Source organism: Nelusetta ayraudi, unplaced genomic scaffold (assembly GCF_046127955.1).
Source record: "Nelusetta ayraudi isolate G7.1 ecotype Tasmania unplaced genomic scaffold, CSIRO-AGI_Nayr_v1 ptg000127l, whole genome shotgun sequence".
Lineage (NCBI taxonomy): Eukaryota > Metazoa > Chordata > Actinopteri > Tetraodontiformes > Monacanthidae > Nelusetta > Nelusetta ayraudi.
This window is the reverse complement of record NW_027466177.1, coordinates 833,965-852,908: the sequence shown is the minus strand read 5'-3', so window position 1 is coordinate 852,908 and position 18,944 is coordinate 833,965. Positions and strand designations below refer to the sequence as shown.

The window sequence follows — 18,944 nt, the reverse complement described above, 5'->3', positions numbered from 1 at the left end:
GGGAGAGGTGAGGGCGAGGCGGGGAGTGAGGAGGGGGTGAGGTGAAGGCCTCTCCATTGCCGCCCTCCTCCCCACCAACCTTCTTTCTCAGCGGGACGGCTGTCTCGCCCCTCACCCCGGGTGAGAAAACAACTCCCCTTCGCGCTGAGTACAGAGGGCACGCTGGGGTTGGTGGGGAGGTAAAAAAAAAAAAAAAAAAAAAAAGTGGGAATATTTTGAAATGAACCCTGCCGATGGCTCCCACACTCTGCGCAGCGCTCCTTCTCACACTCCTCCGAAGAACTCTCACGCTTTCCAACGGCTGTCGCGGCAACCCGGGGACACGCGTTTATAGGTCCCAGCCCGCGGTCGCAGAGTTGAAGCCCGTCACTCTCGCCCGGCGACGGCCCGTTAATAAGGGACGCCGTGAAAACGCCCCCACGCTCCTCCAGAGCCCCTTCAACCACCGGATACTTGCGCACTATATGATTGGTAGCTTTACAGTGTTTTTCTTGAAAGTGTATTTCTGCGTTTTTTTTTTATTCCCAGTAAGTAGGAACATGATTCTGCGCTGTGATTTTCACCGCGGAGGCCAAACGGAGGCACCGGTTCAACCTCTCTGTTTGTCAGCGCAATTATGAGTAACCCCTCCGCTCCCCCCACTGGTGATTTTCATGAAGGCCGTTCGTTGGACGGCTGAATGGAATGGAAAGAAAGTGATTTCAAGGCAGATTTTTTTCCCCAATTTATTTTGAAAATCTGCAGAGCGTGTGTAGGAGTCGTGGCGTTTGCACCCCTGTGCAACTGGGATCGTATTTGAGGGGTTTAAAGTGCACATCAAAAACAGACCTCTTGTCAAGGGTTGAGAAGACAGAGAGGCAAAGAGCAGGAACTGCACAGACGCCGTTCTAGTGTTTCTCTTCAGAGTCGTCTGCAGGCGGAAAAACGCTGAAATAAAGGACATTCGATATTGCGTTTGATTCCTGATGTCCTTGAGGTGTTGCTGCAACTTGCAGCAGCAGCTTGGATGGAGTGAGAAGCAGCTTCTCCGTCTGTCACTTGTAGTTTGAACCCGTTCTTTTTTCATTCTGCACTCTTGCAGAGGTGCTTCTGTAAATTCAGCCTTTTTTTTTTTTTTCCCTCAGCTAGACCTACCTGTCCTCTTCTTTTCTTTCCTCCTCCTCCTCCTCCTCTTCTTCTGTGAAAGCAGCTTGGACTTCTCTATACCTGAGCTTTGTTTGGCATGGCTGTTTGAATTCCGTGCCTGTTCAAGCACAGACTGTGGATTGGAATGAAGTGGGTCCGAAGAACTCTCCCTTTGTTGCCCACATCCTGTCTTTGACCCCCAGGTAATCACAGCCCCCGCCTCCCCTTCTCGGGGCACCTCCTCCTCCAGACAGGAGCGCCTGTGGTGGGAACGGAGAAGGAAGTTGCCGGGGGTCAGGGACCGTGTTGGGGGTGGGGGGGATGACAGCAACTGCCGGTTGGAGTGGCGGCATTGAGAACCTGCGAACCATGGATGAGCCTTTTTCACATGGCATTAGGCTGTGGGGTCAGGAGGAATGCTGTGATGACGGCTGTTATCGCTCACACGGCGCATCTGACCACCCACCCCCCCCCCCATCCCGGCAGCTCACCTGAGAGGTGGTGGGCGTGGCTGGGGCGTGGCTGGGAGGGGTCCCGGTGAAGAGCTCCAACGTCATAGCAGCAAAAAGTGTGGCTTAGCTGCAACAAGAAAAAAAAGTTTTAAAATGACAAAATCTTTGTTGTGCCTGCCTCTGACTGCAGCAGTCACCACTGGGAGCCGGTCCCAGAGCTGGCCGGAAGAGCCGGGCCGTCATCACTGATTGCTTAGTGACAGATGCCAAAAGGGGGGGTGGGAGGGGGAGGGGCGAAAACAAAGAGGGCTCTGATAACCTCCAGCGCGGCGAAGACGGGAGGACGGACGGAGAGACAGCCACAGGAAGAGAGAGTGACACGGAGAAAGGATGGAAGCATCCCCAGTGGCTCTGGTGTTTCTTTTTTTTTTTTCTCTCTTTGTTTTGTTTTTTCCTCCCCCCTCCTCTCTCACCCCCCGCGCTGCACAGATCGAGATTCGGCAGCAGAAGAAAAGAACGTCGATGATGAAATTAAGAGGAAAGTGTGCCGTTTTGCTGGAGGCGTAATTAGAAAGGCTTCTGGAGGTCGGGGGGGGGGGGGGGGTGGCGGGGGGGGGGGGGGGGGGGTCTTCGCTCGCGAGTACAGTCGGAACATCTGGCGCAAGTTAGCGGCCTTTATTTTTTTTCAAGTTTTAGGGAAACCGCTGTTTGCTTTGTGACAGGAGAGCAGGAAGGACGGACAGGGAGCCGTGCCATTCTGTGATGTCATTTATTTCATGGGATTCAAACTTTTTTTTTAAGTCGATGACGAAGAAAAACCTAAAGCCGCCATGCAGAGTCGCTTCCATCGTCCTGTACGTCCTGCATGCACATCAGCAGTGTATGTTTATCCTCTTTATGGTGCATGGCATGCTTTGCTGAACTTTTTTTAAAGTGATTCCATTGATAAATTGAGTGGCAAAGTTTATGAAACGGCCTGACAGCCGCTGACCTCCCTTCATATTTTCTTGTGATTTCTTGTGACATTGCACGTTGGTTTGCCACTGAGGTGTAACTGTGTTGTGCTCAGTCCTCGACTCCACCTGAAACTGCACCTCCAGTGTCTGCGTGGTGTTTGTGAGGCCTTCAGAAGCTGCTCCTGACGAGAGAATGTGTGCACGGCTTCACCCGCAGCCCTCGTCCTCTTCCCAGCTCAGCCACAACCAGAGAAAAAAAAAAACAGCCAGGGAGGAGGTCTGCTGCTCCTCCAGCTGGGAAACAGTAATTGTACGAGCCTGCACATTTTTTTTTTTTTTTTTTTGCCAAAAGCCCCCATGCAAAATTCTCTCACTGAGACATTTCTCTGTGGAGGTTTCAGAGCATTTAAGCATGAAAATATCTGCGGGGGGAGGAGGCAGGCGGGGAGGCGGGGAGAGCAGCGGATGAACAAGGAAAAACAGCGAACCGTTTTTCACCACATAGAACACCTTTGTTGAGGTTTTTGCCGTGTTTATTAGCTCCGAGGATTTCGGCAGAGTCCATGAAAAGCGTTCATAATGAGGCTCCAGCTGGAACGACTATGGTTAGGCCTCGATTGCTGCGGCGTGTTTATGTGTTTCGGGTCACGTTGGAGGGTTTTTTTTTTTAGGCTCGGCAGGGTGGCTGCGCAAAACAGGCCCGGCGATTAAAACGCCTCTGAGTGATGATGTTCTGTCACAGACAGAAAGACGGACAGAGAGAAAAGGCATCAGGGGAGGAAGCAGCAATTAGGCTGCTTTGTCAAGCGGCATTGCTGTTTTCTTGAATGAGCAAACTCTCCTTCTGTATCTTTTTTTTTTTTTTTATGATTTAAAATGGCAGGTCCGGAGAAATAACATTACAATGACAAATACAAGAAAATGAACAATGCAATAGAAGAACTGGACAACTAACACTAACAAAGTAGCAAAGAACACTAAGAGGATACGTAGAAGCTTACATTTGAAATCAGTGCTGACAGATCTGGTTTCTTTTCTGCCACTTTTTTGGATTGACTATCGGAGGAATTCTGGGAAAACCCTCAGTGATGATGATGAGGAGGAGGATGATGATGATGATGATGCGAGTACACACGGTGGGACCAGCTTCTGCTTTGAAGAGCTGCAGAGTCGTGAGGGTCCCCAGATTTAAAGCGCCCTGCTAGTCTCCATGTGAGGTCACCCTGGACCTCCCTTTGCACACCACTCTCCTCCATCTCCACCTCTGCGCCCCCCCCCCCCTCACCCCCACCCTCTCTCCCCCCTTATCGGTGTGGCGGAGCCCTGGAGAGGAGGGGAGGAGGGGGGAGCGGGGGGGTCACGGGGTCAAAGTCTTTTCCTCTTTGGATCTCTGGGCTCGCTGGGAGAGACTTGGCGAGAGAATGGCTGCATTAGAGCAGGGGTTGGGGGGGTCAAGATTTTAATTCTGTTAAAGAACAGCTGGTTTGAGTTTTTCCTCACTTCGCCCCCCCACCTCCACCCCCCCACCCACCCACCCACCAACCCGCCAACCCGCCCTCCTCTCTGCAAATCCAGGGAGATGAAAAATTTGTTGAGAGGGGAACCAGTAAAATAAAAAGAGGTTTTACAGTCCAGAGTCGCCTACCCCCTTGCCCTGCTCCAGCATTAGCCAGGAATGCAGTCACGTCAGCGCTCGGCCTCGCCGGCGATTTTGACTTAAAACAAGGAAGTGGCGTCCGTCTGTGTTTTCAGCCGGAAGAAACTTCATTAAAAAGCTTAAAAATTGAGAGAAATAACTTTGACTTTTATTTTCTGTCCATGAGGAATTCTCCCCCTCTCAGGTTTCAACGTCCTTGACTATTTTTTATTTTTTTTTATTTTTTTTCTCGCGCAACTCTTGACAAGTTGATCTCGTGTCTTTGACGGACCAGCTCCATCTTTCGTTCTTGATGACGGCCGACTGAAACAAACGAGCCGTGACGTCAAGCTTTTTTTTTTTTTTTTTTCTCACCTCGAATGTCACTTTGGATAAAAAGCGTCTGCCGAATAAACCACTGGACTCGTCGCTGGAGAAGCTTTTGGCCAAGTTTCGCTCGCTTTCACTCTTGACGGCCGGCGCTGCGTGAAGCGTGTTGACCGGGATGCCCAGCCAGGACTCCCTCACATTTCAAGCTCGCCGAGAGAAAGCGAGAGAGAGGGAGAGAGGGCGGGAAGGGGGGAGGGGGTTGGCGGTGGCAGGAGGCACTCGCGCTCTCCTATAAATGGAAAACTAATAACAGATTTTCAGTCTGCCTCCCCCCCACCCCCCTGCCTTAGCTGTCTCTCCCTCTCTCTCTCTCTCTCTCTCTCTCGCTCTCTCTCTCTCTCTCTGGCCGGCTGCTCGGCCCCCGGGCGGTGTTGGTGTGTGGCGCGGCGGCAATCAGAGGTCATAATTTCATTGGCGGTTAGCATCAGGTTCAATTTTTTCTAGTAGGTTACATTCACCAGAAAGTCTGGATTGTGTTACCGTTAGCGCCGGTGGAATCAGCGCCGAGCTGCGGAATCCCTCCACTTTTCCAAGAGAGCCCCCCCCCACCCCCCCACCCCCCCTCCAGGAGGGAGGAGGGAGGAGGAGCGGCACACATGTTGCAGAGATGCACATTTCTGAGAGCGGCAAGACCCACTTGTGTGTGTGTGTGTGTGTGTGTGTGTGTGTGTGTGTGTGTGTGTGTGTGTGTGTGTGTGTGTGTGTGTGTGTGTGCGCGCATTTTTTGGACCTTTTGGAATTGTTCAGGCCCAATCAGGCGACAGCAAGCAGCGTGCTGAAGACGTTTTTTTAATGAAGCCCATCCGGAAAAAGAACCACTGATGGCTGCAGAGGGAAGAATTGAAACCTCTTTGTTTCTAATGCAAAGAAGCCATTTGCAAGCTGACAAAGTCAAGGCTGAAGGCTTTAAAGGTGGCAAGGCGGAAAATTCCTGAATAAGTGAAAGTGTTTTTGGGGTTTTCCTTGGAGGGATAATGCAAAACATGTGGCTATTGTCATTTCCTGCCCTCCGAATAAGCTTCTTAAACTCTGTCCAGCTGCAGGTGTGTGTGTGTGTGTGTGTGTGTGTGTGTAAATCCTAAGAGTGTGTGTCTGTGTTTGGCGTCTGCAGGAATGCGACCAGGTGCACATCGACGACGTGTCCTCCGACGACAACGGCCAGGATCTCAGGTAGCGATTTGTCTTTTTTTTTTTTTTTTTTACCCCCCGCATATTATTTGTTCCTGCCGACGCGCTCTGGCTCCGCCCCCTCGCTGACAGCCCTCCCCGTCTCCGTCTCCGCCACAGCACGTACAACTTTGCCGCCGACGGCTTCCACGCGGCCGCCACCAGCGCCAACCTCTGCCTGGCCACGGGCGTGCGGGGCGGCGTGGACTGGATGAGGAAACTGGCCTTCCGCTACCGGCGAGTAAAAGAGATCTACACCACCTACAAAAATAACGTCGGAGGTAAGGCCCCGCCCTCCCCCCGCCGACCCTCTCCCCGCCGACCCTGTCTGAGTAAACGTCGAAGTCTTTCGCCGGCTCCAACCTAAACAATGTTTTCCCCTCTGCGTCCTCAGGTCTGCTGGGCCCGGCCAAAAGGGAAGCCTGGTTGCAATTGCGAGCAGAAATTGAAGCCTTGACAGACTCATGGTTAACACTGGCACTGAAAGCACTGACATTAATCCACTCAAGGTAGGACGACCGGCGAGGAAAATTGCACCCGGCCTCTCCGACCCGCACCGCACATTTATAAACTCGCGCCCGGCGTAAATAAAAGTCCACGCTGTGCTCAGCCGCCTATTAAAGAAAACAACAGTTTGTCATATTGGACAGATGTTTTTTTTTTTTCTTCTTTTTTTTTTCTCTCTCTCCCTCTCTCTCTCCCTCGTCTAGTTTTTAAACGATGGATGTGCTAATGATATTTCAAAAAGTGACTCGGCTCCCATCCTTTATTGCCAAGGACACGTTGTTTGTTTCTTTTTTTAACAGCTGATGATGCATCGACCTTCATCTTTCCTTTTTAACACGATGCCATCCCTCTCTTTCTTCCCCCCCCCCCCTCCTCCCCGCTCCAGGTCAAACTGTGTGAACATCCTGGTGACCACCACGCAGCTCATCCCCGCCCTGGCCAAGGTGCTGCTCTACGGCTTGGGAATCGCCTTCCCCATCGAGAATATTTATAGCGCAACCAAAATAGGTAAATTCCGACTTTTCGACTTTCTGGTCCCCGGCGGAGCGCGAACCGGCGTGGAGAGCCGCGGGGACGGTGTGGGAGATCCAGTCACCCGAGAGGGTTGATGTTCCTCCGCCAGGGACGGAGGCCTAATCAGCCCCCGGGATTATTTTCCTGCGCCCGGCCTCCCCGGGCCTCTCCTGTTCACTTCTCTGCATGTGAAACCACTTCTGCACATTTATGTGGGTCCACGGTGGCGGCTGCCCCTGCCTCGCCCGTCCTCCTCCGCTGTTTCCAATGCAAAATAAACAGACTGAGCTTCGCTCCGGCGCTGCTTTTTTTTTTTCCTCCGTGCGTGAGCGCGCACTCTGCGTTAAGCGTTGGGCACTAAGCGTGCCGGCCGTCCCGGCAGGCGGAGAGCGATTTTTAGTCCATTTGCCCCGTGTTTAAAGAGCAGGGCAGAGTTAATGCCTCTCAGATTGTCTCTATCTGAGTGGCTGATCTTATCACATCTCCTCGTGTTTAGAGTCCCCCCCCCCACCTCCATAGGGGCGCTTGTCGACCTCGCGGCTTTGAAGCCGACTTTGCCGCCGCTTAGCGTTCAAGTGTTCCTAACGTCTTGTTGTCTCCCCCCCCCCCCCCTCCGCAGGGAAGGAGAGCTGCTTCGAGAGGGTGATTCAGAGGTTCGGGAGGAAAGTTGTTTACATTGTGGTGGGCGACGGTGTGGAAGAGGAGCAAGGCTCGAAAAAGGTGAGGAGGAGGACGACGACGACGCAAAAGTGCACACAGACACGCACGCAGGGCGGAGGGCAGCGATCAGCATCTGGGTCACGACCGTCAATGCAGCAATATGGAAACTACCAGTCAAACGTGTGCACCCGCTATCTAATGCAGTGGGTTTTCTTAATCTTTACAACTTTCTACACCGCAGATAGATACTGAAGACATCAAATATATGAGCAGGATATATGTAACTATGCAGCAAAGAAAAACACGTTAAATAAATAAAAAAAATAATAAAATATGCTTTTCATGAAAGGTGACTATTTTGAAGAATTTAAATATAAAACGTGTTTGAGTTATTTTCCACTTTTATTGTTTCCCACATAATTCCATGTGTGTTCATGCGTAGTTTTGATGGCTTTCGGTGACAAACTGCAATGTCAATAGTCATGAGAATGAAAGAAAAGACATTCAATTCGTCGCGTTTGTCCAAACGTTTGACTGCCAGTGCACCTGTGGAAAGAGTCGCTGGTGACGTCACAAAAGTCTCAGCCCCTCATCCTCTTCAGGCAGAGAGTCGGCAGTATGTAATCAGCGCTCCACCTGCAAAATCTCAGGTTCATACCGTGTGGTGGGGTGGTGTAGGCGGCCTGGGGGGTGGTATAATTACATGGCGGCCCCCCCCTGCTGCTCAAACGTCGCACGTGCAACTCCCAGGCGAGTTGACGAGACGAGACCTCAACCTCGCCGCACCGTGTCGGGAAACATGGCGGCATAGCCCCTTTATTGTGTGTGTGTGTGTGTGTGTGTGTGTGTGTGTGTGTGTGTGTGTGTGTGTGTGTGTGTGTGTGTGTGTGTGTTACCTGGCTCGTGTCCCGTGTAATTTGTGTGTTTAGATTGTTCCTCTGCCAGGTTTGGTTTCAACACAAGTGTTGCGTGTAAGCCTCTGCAAAGCAAACACAACCGCTGGCGAATTAATCAGCCGGGGCCGAGAAACTTGTTTCGCTGACAGAGCGTCAGAGTCAGACAGGTTGGCATTAAAATGCATTAATATCGTTTTGGGGTTTTGTTTTGGTTTTTTTTTTCCTTTTCTTGTGGAATTCAGCAAAATGGAAATTGTTTTTCCTTTGCAAATTTTTGCAACGCAAAAAACATCAACTCAGCATCAGCTGCAGCCACGTCGCCAACATGCTCATTATTTCTGTGTTTGTCCAACATGGTGCAACTTCTTTTTTTTCTTTTTTTTTTCATTTGAACTAACAGTCCATAAAGACTGCCGAAATAGTATAAAATGGAATATCTTTCCGAACGACATGACTGAAGAGTTTCTGTCGAGCTGTTTTATGAGCGCATTAAAGCTAAGAGGAGCGTCTCGGACACCCGGCGACACCGTCTGGAGGAAGATGAGGAGCTTTTTCCTTCAAAACCGCGCTTTTTTTTCACCGCCGTTTTCTCGGCCAACGCCGAGGAGAGACGGAGGGCGATTAGGCGGCGATCAGGAAGGAGTAGCAGCCTTCAGACGGAGTGAGCGTGTAAAGCAATCGCTCCGTGTTATGAAAAGTGAACGCGTCGTGGGAATACGGAGCCCGCGAGGGCGGATCGCGGAAAAGATGCAAATATTTTCACTCTGTCTCGAGTTGTTGGAGCGCAACATTGATGGAAGGATAAGGCTTCCCAAACCACCCCCCCACCCCCCCACCCCCTGACACGCCATGTGGTTAAAGGTTTCTGTGTCAACATCAAGGTGGGACGTGAAACAACACGACGGCTTCAGCCGTCAGGAGGCTCGTGTCCGATGCGACGCTCTGCAAGAAAACAAAATGTCCAAAACAGACGCATGACTTTATTGAACAATGTCAGAAAAATAAATGAATAAATAAATCAGCCGCATGCATCTGTTCCGCCTTTAGTTCCCAGAGTGTTGCAGGGATGGGGGTTGGTGGTTCAGACCAGATCTTGCAGCTTTTAAACTTTGAAAAAAAAGCAAAGGCAATTTACAAAACAAAAAGCAAAGAGCTTTTAAAGGGTCAGTGCAGGCTCTCCTGAGCGGAACATACGCCTGGGAGAGGCCGCACCTTTGGTGGAGGAGGTGGTGTGGGGTGGGGCGGGTAAGCCTCTCTCTCTCTCTCTCTCTCTCACTCACTCACACACACACACACACACACACACACACACACCGGAGCCGAGGACTCCTACCTGACAAGCTCCTTTCATTCACTGCGACTCAGGTTTCTCTCCCGGCCTCCACTTGGTAACAACAGCTCATTTCCACTGTCCCACACTCACACGCACGTACGCACGCACACACACACTCTCACATGCACACACACACACACACTCTCTCACATGCACGCTCTGGCGGCCAAGAAGTTCATTCAAAAAGACTGCGGCCGCGAGATCACTTCTTTCTAAGGGTAAAGACACGCTTCAGCGCTGGAAAATTTAAAGGGAAGTCAGAGAGAGGGAGGGCGGTGGGGGGGGGCGTGACGCACTATACGTGGCTGCGTACATACAGTCCTGCACGTAGCAGGTCTCCATGCCACTGATTGGTACTCAATACCAGTCTAAATTTCTTTCAAATGCAGTAGGCCTATAATAACCTTACATGGATAGCAAGCAATAGAGGTCTGCTTGGCAATAAATGTCAATAATAAAATAATATTTTACTTTTTTTACTTTATTTTATTTTATTGTATACGTGTGTATATGTATATATATGTATATATATATATATATATATATATATATACACATTTACATATATGTATAATTTTATATTTTCTATATATGATTTTGTTTTGAGGCTTCCTGGGGGTCTCAAGGGTTAATTTGGGGGTCAGATCCCCCTGTATTTACGCACGGTGTATCACGATATATTATCATGATTTTTTCCGATACATTATCATGATTTTTCCCGAGAAACAAACACCACGACAATCCGTGTTTAGCACAGCTTTGACGTCTACAAAGTGTGTCGTACTAAAAGCCTCCTGTTGGGTTCTCTCCCCAGCACAACATGCCCTTCTGGAGGATCTCCAGCCACTCGGATCTCATGGCCCTGCACCACGCTCTGGACCTGGACTACTTGTAGCACGGCAGCCCGCCCCCTAAAAAGCGCCTCCCCTGCTCCGCTCGGCCCCAGTCGGGCGCCCTGCGACCTTTGACCTCGGCCACTTCCTCCTCGCACCCCCTCCGGCGCTGTCTGGCATCTCTTGCTCCTTTTGCCGAAAGGAACGAAGAAGAAGAAGAAGAAGAAGAAGAAGAAGAAGAAGAAGAATGTGTGTGTGTGGAGGGGGATGGTGTGGGGGGATGGAGGCCCAGCGGTTAAAGCGCCGACACGCGGTCACACTTCGTCTTAAACGCTGAACTCTTTTTGTCGTCCTCTCTCTCTCTCTCTCTCTCTCTCTCTCTCTCTCTCTCTCCCTCCGTCCCTCTCTGCGAGGGAGGGAGGTGAATTTACGGCGGCTGCAGCTGCTGCGCCCTGGTTACTGTGAAACTGGCCGCTTTCTGAAGCTGTCAGAGTGTTTTACGGCCCCCCCACCCCACCACCTCCACCCCCCCCCCCACACCCCGCACCACCCCCCTGCGTTTGTTGCCGGGACTCTTGTCAAGGTTCACACCTGCGAGGAGAGCCGAGCTACCGGCGGCCCCGCCCGCCTCAGAACTCAGCTGCAGTTAATCCTCCAGGAACCCCCGCCACCACTACTGGGGACTTTCTCCTCCTCCACCTCCACCTCCACCTTCTCCTGCTCCTCCTCCTCCTCCTCCACCACCGCCTGCTCCACGTCCGTCCGTCCATCTAGCTGGAGACGGCCACCGCTCACCAGGAACTCCCGCGCTTCTTATTTATAGACTCAGAGTGGCGCCGCGCCACTGGAAAGGTACCTCCACCACAAGGGAAAAAAAAAAAGAAGAAGAAGAGACTCGTGCCTTTTTAAACGCAGCCCGACTATTAATTCCCCCGACCCGCAGCGAGAAGGAGACACTTATGGAACGAGGAAAAGGAGGAGAAAAAAAAAGAGGGGTGGGTTTTTAATAATTTAAGAAAAGTACAAAAAACTTTATTAAGAATGCTGAGACAATCGTGTATAGAGGAAGTCTTTTGTTTCCCTCTCTCCTTATCTCTCTCTCTCTCGCTCTCTCTCTCTTTCTCGTGTGTGTAAGTTTGTAATCACTGGACTATTCCTTCCTATATTCAGTTAGGTACGTGCTCTTGAAAAGGTAGCGGCGCTTCTTTTTTTTTTCCCCCTCCCACTTCCCTGAAAATAAAGAAAAAACGAAAAGGCATCCCGTCACGCAAAAAAAAAAAAAAAAAAAAAAGCCTGTGCGACATCTGAAAGTGTTGATGTGTTCAAAGTTTTTGTTCAGTTAAAAAAAAAAAAGAAGAAAGAAAAAATGTAGATAATGGGATTTTGTGACTTTTTTTTTTTTTTGTCAAGACCAAAAGCATGGATGTCAAGTGTCAATGGCTCTCAATTTGAATCTGTGATGTTTCCCATGGTCAACATCTTTCTGCCGGTCACTGCTTTCCTCTCACTGCGACTTCCTGTCGGGGTTGGTTGGTACTTTAGAGGGCAAGAAGAGGTGTTTGTTGTCGTTTTTTTGTTTTTGTTCAACTTTTCAAAAGGTAGCTAAAAACGTGTGTCCTCGCCGCGTTGCAAAGCGTTTGGTAGCAAGCTAAATTCCCATTGGAGTTTCGAAAAGCAGGAGCTCAAAATCGAAAACTAAACCTCAGATTTTGAAAAAAAAAAAAGAAAGAAAAAAAGTCGTCTTGAAAAAGGCTTTTTATTATCTTTTGTACGCCTCATTGCAACTCTTGTACAGCGAGCGTAATTTTATACGACCCAAACGTTTTTATTTCACCCCTGGAGATGTCCCACTTTGAAGTAGCTTGTGCGTCCGTGAGCGATGGCGAAGAACCTCCGAAGTCAAAAACGAGCAAATAATAAAAAAAAAGAAGACAAAAAAAAAAAGCCACTAGCTGCAATGGGTTTCTGAACATACAGGACGTGTGTTCTCGACTGTGAATTTCTTAAAACCAGAAACCGATCCGTCGCGTTTCTGAGTTCTTTTTGTTGTTGTTTTTTCCTCACCACCTCCCCCCCCCCCCCCTCTTTTGCACATGATCACTGTCGGCCTCTGCGTTTCAATTCGGACTCGCCCTCTCTCCCTCCCCACCCCCCACCACCCTGGCCTTGACTTCCTGAAAAACCTCCCCCCCAAACCTCCTCACCCCCTGCACTCTGGGGTATCTACATATTGCTGCTAGATCAAGGTAATGGTAGGTAAATAGAGAACACGTTTTATAGGTTCATACTGCGCGCTTTTTTTATCATTATTATATTATTATTATATAATTATTGTTGGTGTCGTTTTTTTTTTTTTTTGCAATCATAAATGCAAACTGGAAATACTTTACACTACATGGGCCTCATTGTGAATCGCAAAAGATTGTTGTGTCTGCAAAAATATGTGTACAGATGTTTTTGTTTTTTTTGACATTATTATTTGATTGTGTTTAAATTAATAAAACTGATTTGTGAACTGTTAACTTCCGCTGCGTCCGACTTGAATCTATCAAGTCCACAGAAATAATCTTGGAACCAGGCTACTGACTATTCCATTCTATTCTAATAGTGTGGCTGTAGCCACTGTGCAGTGACGTCAACAACCTCAGATACCACCACGACTGGCTGCCTTCTCCATTAACTTTTCTCTGTACAAAAAAGAAAAAAAAAGAAACCTGAAGGCTAAATATGATTCCAGTCTTTTAAAAATGTTCATGATATCTTGCAGCACCTCTTGCGGCCCAAAACTGCCTGTTTGCAAAAAAAAAAGTTAGTCGCTCTGACAACAAAATCGATTAGCATATATCAAACTACTGCGAGGCCCATTGGGCTAGCTTAAATATGACATGAAAAATATTTATGAGCCTGATTTGATGAGGTGGTCTCAGCTACGACAGCCCGGCGTGTAACGTTAGCCCAGACTCGGTGGTGGGGGGGGGAAGAGGGGTGAAGAAAAGCGTCTGGCCGCCTGAAAACCCGCACTGGTAGAATTAAACATGCGTGGAATCCTATTTGGAGCCTCGCCGCCCGTTTAATTTCCAGATCAATTATATTTTCAGATGGAGTGGGAGTGACGGGAATGCGGCGAGCAGCACAATGACCTCTAATGTGCTTTCCCCACTTCCGAACAGCTGAAAGACTAAGTAGTGTCTGAGGGTCCTGACCGACCGGCCGGCTGGCTGTCCGTCTGTCTGGCAGGCTGGCCGTCTGTCTGCTGCTGCTGCTGCTGCTGCTGCTGCTGTGGCTCTCGGCAGCACACAGCAGCAGTCTGTTCCCCCTTTTGATCAGTTTTCCCGATGCTCGGAGACCTGGCAGAGACGCTCAGACGCGGCCAGACCAGACAGTTTTCGCGAAAGAAAAAGTGGGTGTCGTGGCACGTCGGCCAGCCGCTTCTTGGCTCCTCGTCTCCTCCGAGCAGAAGGGGAGTGAAATAAAAAATAGAAAAGAACCCAGATTGTGTCTTGTTGGCCGGCGCGCCGCACCTCGGACCTTCTCAGACGCTCCGTCAGGGCCCCGACGTCGAGGTCTAGCGGTTGCTTTGGCGAACGCTTTGCATGCGACCTTGAGATTTTGGTATTTCCTGCGCTTTAACGAGGCCTTCAGGGTGCGTCGTCGTGTCCTGGATTTGCTAGGCTTGAGTATCGAAATCGGTATTTTTTGGGGTATCGACTGAGCCAGGTCGGTACTAACCGGTATCGATTCACTTGAAAACGAACGATACCACGTTTCGATACCTTTGAACGCACATTCACAGAGCATGCGTACATTACGAGGAGCTCTTGAACGCACCATCACGCTGCACCGATGGGCAAGAAAACTCAAGACAGCATGGCCAGCCGTAAGCGTTCGAGAAAGTGTGGCTATATTTCACCATCATAGACCGAGACAGCGCTCGTTGCAACCTTTGCGACAGCATTAAGAGAGCCCCCAGAGGAAACACTTCAAATTATAGGAAGCACCTCATCAAGCACAATATATATTTAAAGACTGTGAAGTGTTTGATAGTTTGAGGATGAACCCCGCCTCCTCTCAGTCTTCAACTGAGGACAACTCTGCAAGTTTTTTCACATCGAGTGAAGCGTCGGCTTCAACATCGTCAGGTAACTAACATTATTTAATTTGCTCTCTGTTAGATAGTTACCACTTACCAGCATTGGCTAGTTCATTCCAAACGGGGCTACTGTAGTTATGCTAAGCTAAGCTGCTGGCTGGGATAGCTTAGCTTTAGTTTCAGCTTAGCTTGCTAGGAGCCCCGTTTAGAAAGGGGAGCTAAACATAACTGTAAATGTTGTGATACATTTTCACCAGCTCTTGTGTTGTTCATTATGACAAACTGGGGTCATCTTAATTCATACTTTTCAACACTATGACTCCTGCTTCCATTTCTAGGTCACCGTAACGGGAGAGGCAAACAGTCAGAGACGCCATTCACTTTGGCCGAGAAGCCAGCTCTCCCTCAGCTGAGGGCACTCACTGCGTTTGTTGTGAAGGGGGATGTTGCCCTTTTCTACTGTGGAGGCTCCATGGTTCAGGTAAATTATTAATGCATGAATTAAATGATGATTTGTGTGATTAATATGAGGTAAAAAATAAATCTGTTCTTAATAAAGAACTGTTGAAATTAAGAAGTTTTGACTTGTTTTCACTTATTCTTTCAACTTAAAAAAAAAAAAGTATCGAAATAGGTATAGTTAATAGGTGGGTTTGAAATGGTGACGCTGTTTGGAACCACTCATGCCCGCGACCCCTGTGCTTCCGATAGGCGTCCGCCAACAACTCAAAAGTGTCAAAATGTTGGTCTTTGCTTTGCTTTGCTTTGCTTTGCTTTGCCTCTCTATTTTGCTCTCTGCTGCCCCCAATTGATTCCCGCTGGTACAGCAGCAGCGTTTGGGCCATAGTCGCATCGTAAAAAAAAAAATCCAGGTTTTCTCTGAGAACTGCAGTACCCGCCCAATGCCTAGACGCCCGCTGAACTCCCATCAACCCCCTCCCCTTGTTAGAATAAAGTGCCCATTACCTTACAGGTCCTTCACTGGGCATTCCTCCCCGGGACGTCCCAGCAAAGCGCCCGCCTGCCCGCCCGCCCACCCGCCATAAAACTGTACCGCAATAATAAACAACGGCGGTGGTGATTTACGACCCGGCCCAGACAGTGATTTCATGCAGATTTCCATAGATGGAGGACCGGGGGGGTTCCTCTGACGGCGCATCACAATTGAACCAATATCGAGTTACTCGCATATCAAACTCCTCCACCTCCCCCTCCAAATCCCCCACCAAAAAAAAAAAAAACCCGATCTGCCACATCTCTTTTTATGAGCCGGAAGAACTATTAATAGGCTCTTTGGTGGCTGGTGTGTCCAAAGCTGGGGGACTTTGTCTCCGCGCATGTCCGCGGGATTGAGACAATGGGAGGGAGGTCGGCGGGACTAGCGTTGTAGTCAAGACCGCACCAGCCGAGACCAAGACGTTATCAAGATGGAGACAAGACCAAGACATTTGGGCTTGGAGACCAAGACAAGACCGAGACTTTATCTGTCAAAGAAAAATACCAACAAAACAGAAAAAAATGACCACTTTTGTTTCTAAATTGAGCAGCAGCATCTCTTTTCAGCAAGGTATCTTTTCATAATTTGCTGCTTTGCCAACTATTTCGAACCATTTAGCCGTGACAAAGCGTTCTGCCTTGGCAGGTGACGTTCAAATGGCCATTTCTGAGCTGTTTAATGTGTCTCCAGGCAGAGAAGAACTAAAACTTAAAAGGCTGCAGATCCCTCGGTCCACCTGAGTCGTGCCTTTCTTGCTAACCTTGACGCCGCGGACGGCTAAAGGTGCTAAGGTTGCCTGTTGTTCCACTTCCTGGGACTTGACAGGCGGAGGGCTGGAACTCTGGAAGTGTGTCAAGTCCAGAGCGGCCTGGCCGCCAGCTATTTCTGCTCGCCGGTTGCGAGTTTGAGTCTCAAAAGAAAAAGGTCCTTCCAGCAAATTCGCCCACAAAGGCAACACTTCCACCGCAATGAGTAGAGGCGGTGTTTGGAGTTTGACTTGTGATTTTTCTGGAACCACGTTTCACCGCGGCTCCACCTGCATCTGCGGTTCAGACCACGCACATACACACACGGTCATATTTACTGGACCCCGCCCCTCCCCCTCCCCCTCCTCCCCCAGTGGAAAGTGAGTGACAGAGTTTTATATGGCGAAGGCCACCCCAACGACGTGCGGTTGCGTTTTCATGGCTTCTCCCCCCAAGGGTGTTCCTGGCCCGCCGCTGCCCCTTCAGACCTCCCTGCGCGGTGCACATGTGTGTGTGTTAGCATGTACAGTGTGTGTGTGTTTACAAGTATGCCTGTGTGTGTGTGTGTGTGTGTGCCCAGGCAACGCACGTGTCTTTGCAAAGACCTACATCTCGGGTGTTAATTGGGTTGGCTCCGCTCAAGCTGGGTCGCGGACCCGGGCCAAGTCCACTCTGGTCTGGCAGCAGAAGGAGCCTCTAAGTTGATGTCAGCGGGTTAATAAAACAGCTTTACGTCCCACTCTGCCGTGTTTTTGAGGCCCGATAAGTCGGGGTTGATGTTTTCTGAGTGGAAACGGGGGGGAATGTTGTTCCTCGTCCTGGTGTTTTCGCTCATTATTCCCACCACTCCACTCCACTCCACCCCTCCCCTGCTTCGGTGTCCTTTCCTCCGGTCGGCCATGAAGGAGTTGGAAGACTTTCCAGCCGCTCTCTGAAACATCCTGTGCTTTTGCGATTTTTTAAACGCGACTTTGAGCCAGGGGGCCGGTCGACAATTCAAATTCAAATCGATCTTGGTCGGGTTTGCGGTTAGAACGCTTGATGCAAAAAAAATTGTCCTTTAAAGAACTGGACGGCGTCTTTTTTATGAGAAGAACCGTAAAAATGTTAATCGGAAAAACATAAAATATCTGGTGTCGGTTTCCTTTTTCTTGAGTTTGCGTCGTTCTGCGGGAAAGTTCAAGTCGCAGAGGTCTCTCTCGTTATGGCGGAGTGAGAAACCAGCAGGATACCGGATTGGGACTCCATATCCGGGGTGACTTTGCTCTTCTGGGGGATTACAGAGGGCTTAAACCCGGCGGATGGAGGAGAGCAAAGTGGTAAGTGACATTTCTGGCCTGGGAACGCGGCCGTCAGCAGAGTGGAGCGTGGCCAAAGTCGACCTGCCTGCACTGGAAATGGCATCAAATAAGTTGGAGGTGGGAGGGGGGCTTTTGGGGAGGAGTGTAAACAAACTAGGCGCTGGTGGGCAGAGCGGGAGACGGGGAAGAGGAGTGGCGGTGGTAGTGGTGGTGGAGGTGGTGGAGGTGGTGGAGGTGGTGGGCGATCCAGGGGGACAGATCTGTTAACCATCAGTGGCTGCGTTTCATCCTGCCGCCCCTCTTCCAAAAAACCTTCAAGGGAGGCTTTGTGTACCTGCTCGGCAGACGGGAGCTGGGAATTTGGGGAACAGGAAACCGAGCTCCCACCACCACCACCTCCTCCTCCTCCTCCTCTTCTACACCTCCACCGTTCCCCTTCCTCTGTGGACACCCTTCCCCGCTGCCCCCTCCGAGTTCCCGCCCACTAGTAATAAAACAAACTCCTCCCCCTCCTGCACCCAAAGAGAGACGTGAGGGGAAGCTAGCGGAGGCCAACGCTGGACCCGGAGGCCTGCTTCCGAAAGCAAGGAGGGGGAGGGGAGGGGAGGGTGGCGGTATGCAAAAAAGAAAAAAAAAAAAATGGAACTCCATCCATAATTCATGACGGTTCCTTCTGAAGCGGCAGCCAAGAAAATCACTTTCTGTCGGGGTCGGCGGCCGTTCAGGCCCCATGCTGGTTCACGTTCAGCAGGAAGTCGATCGCCCCCTGCAGGAAAAGCAGAAAAAGTCGGTAGGCCTGCTCTGCCGTTAGTGCCAGTTATCGCTGAATCTGACAAGGTCTTTTTTTCAGTGTTGGCATCCTCCACAGTGAGGCTTCCAAACAGCCTGCGGATGAATTTAGAGAGCTGTAAACTTTTATTTTCTCTGTAAACTTTTATCTTCTCTTGTAAATCGAAGACAATGCAAAAAAATTGAATATGTCCTTTTTTTTGGGCCGCACACAACATATGGCTTTGCTTGTTCCTGAGCGCATCGCAGAGTATAAAGTGCATATTTGATTTAGCACATTTTCACCAATGCTTTTTTTTTTTCTCTCAGCAAGGCCAAGTTTCAAGCTCTCCCGAGAGGAGACGAGGCTCCGTCAGGACACCTGCGCCTCGCTGGGCAGGTGGTGGAGGCCTCAATTAGCCGCATGGCTTCCTCGATCGGACTCATCACTCACGACCAGGACAGAATGTTTCCTGGTTTCTACCCAGATTGGATGCTTGTCTCACACAGTGAATATCGACCTCAGTTTCCTTCTTTCCTGTTTTTTTTTTTTTTTTTTGTCCATGTATTATTT

At 49.8% G+C, this 18,944-nt stretch overlaps 1 protein-coding gene across 11 annotated transcripts in view; it reads left to right on the top strand.

Annotated features, from left to right (window-relative positions):
- eya1 (EYA transcriptional coactivator and phosphatase 1) overlaps positions 1 to 12,826 on the top strand; it is a 57,420-nt gene extending 44,594 nt beyond the window's left edge. For all 11 annotated transcript variants that reach the window (XM_076050386.1, XM_076050391.1, XM_076050388.1 and 8 more), the window contains 6 exons: positions 5,671 to 5,729; positions 5,847 to 6,007; positions 6,121 to 6,235; positions 6,619 to 6,740; positions 7,366 to 7,466; positions 10,450 to 12,826. In XM_076050386.1, the coding sequence (XP_075906501.1) occupies positions 5,671 to 5,729; positions 5,847 to 6,007; positions 6,121 to 6,235; positions 6,619 to 6,740; positions 7,366 to 7,466; positions 10,450 to 10,530 (639 nt within the window). In that variant the 3' untranslated portion in view covers positions 10,531 to 12,826. The remainder of the gene's footprint in view (positions 1 to 5,670; positions 5,730 to 5,846; positions 6,008 to 6,120; positions 6,236 to 6,618; positions 6,741 to 7,365; positions 7,467 to 10,449) is intronic.
- The last annotated feature ends 6,118 nt before the right edge of the window (positions 12,827 to 18,944 follow it).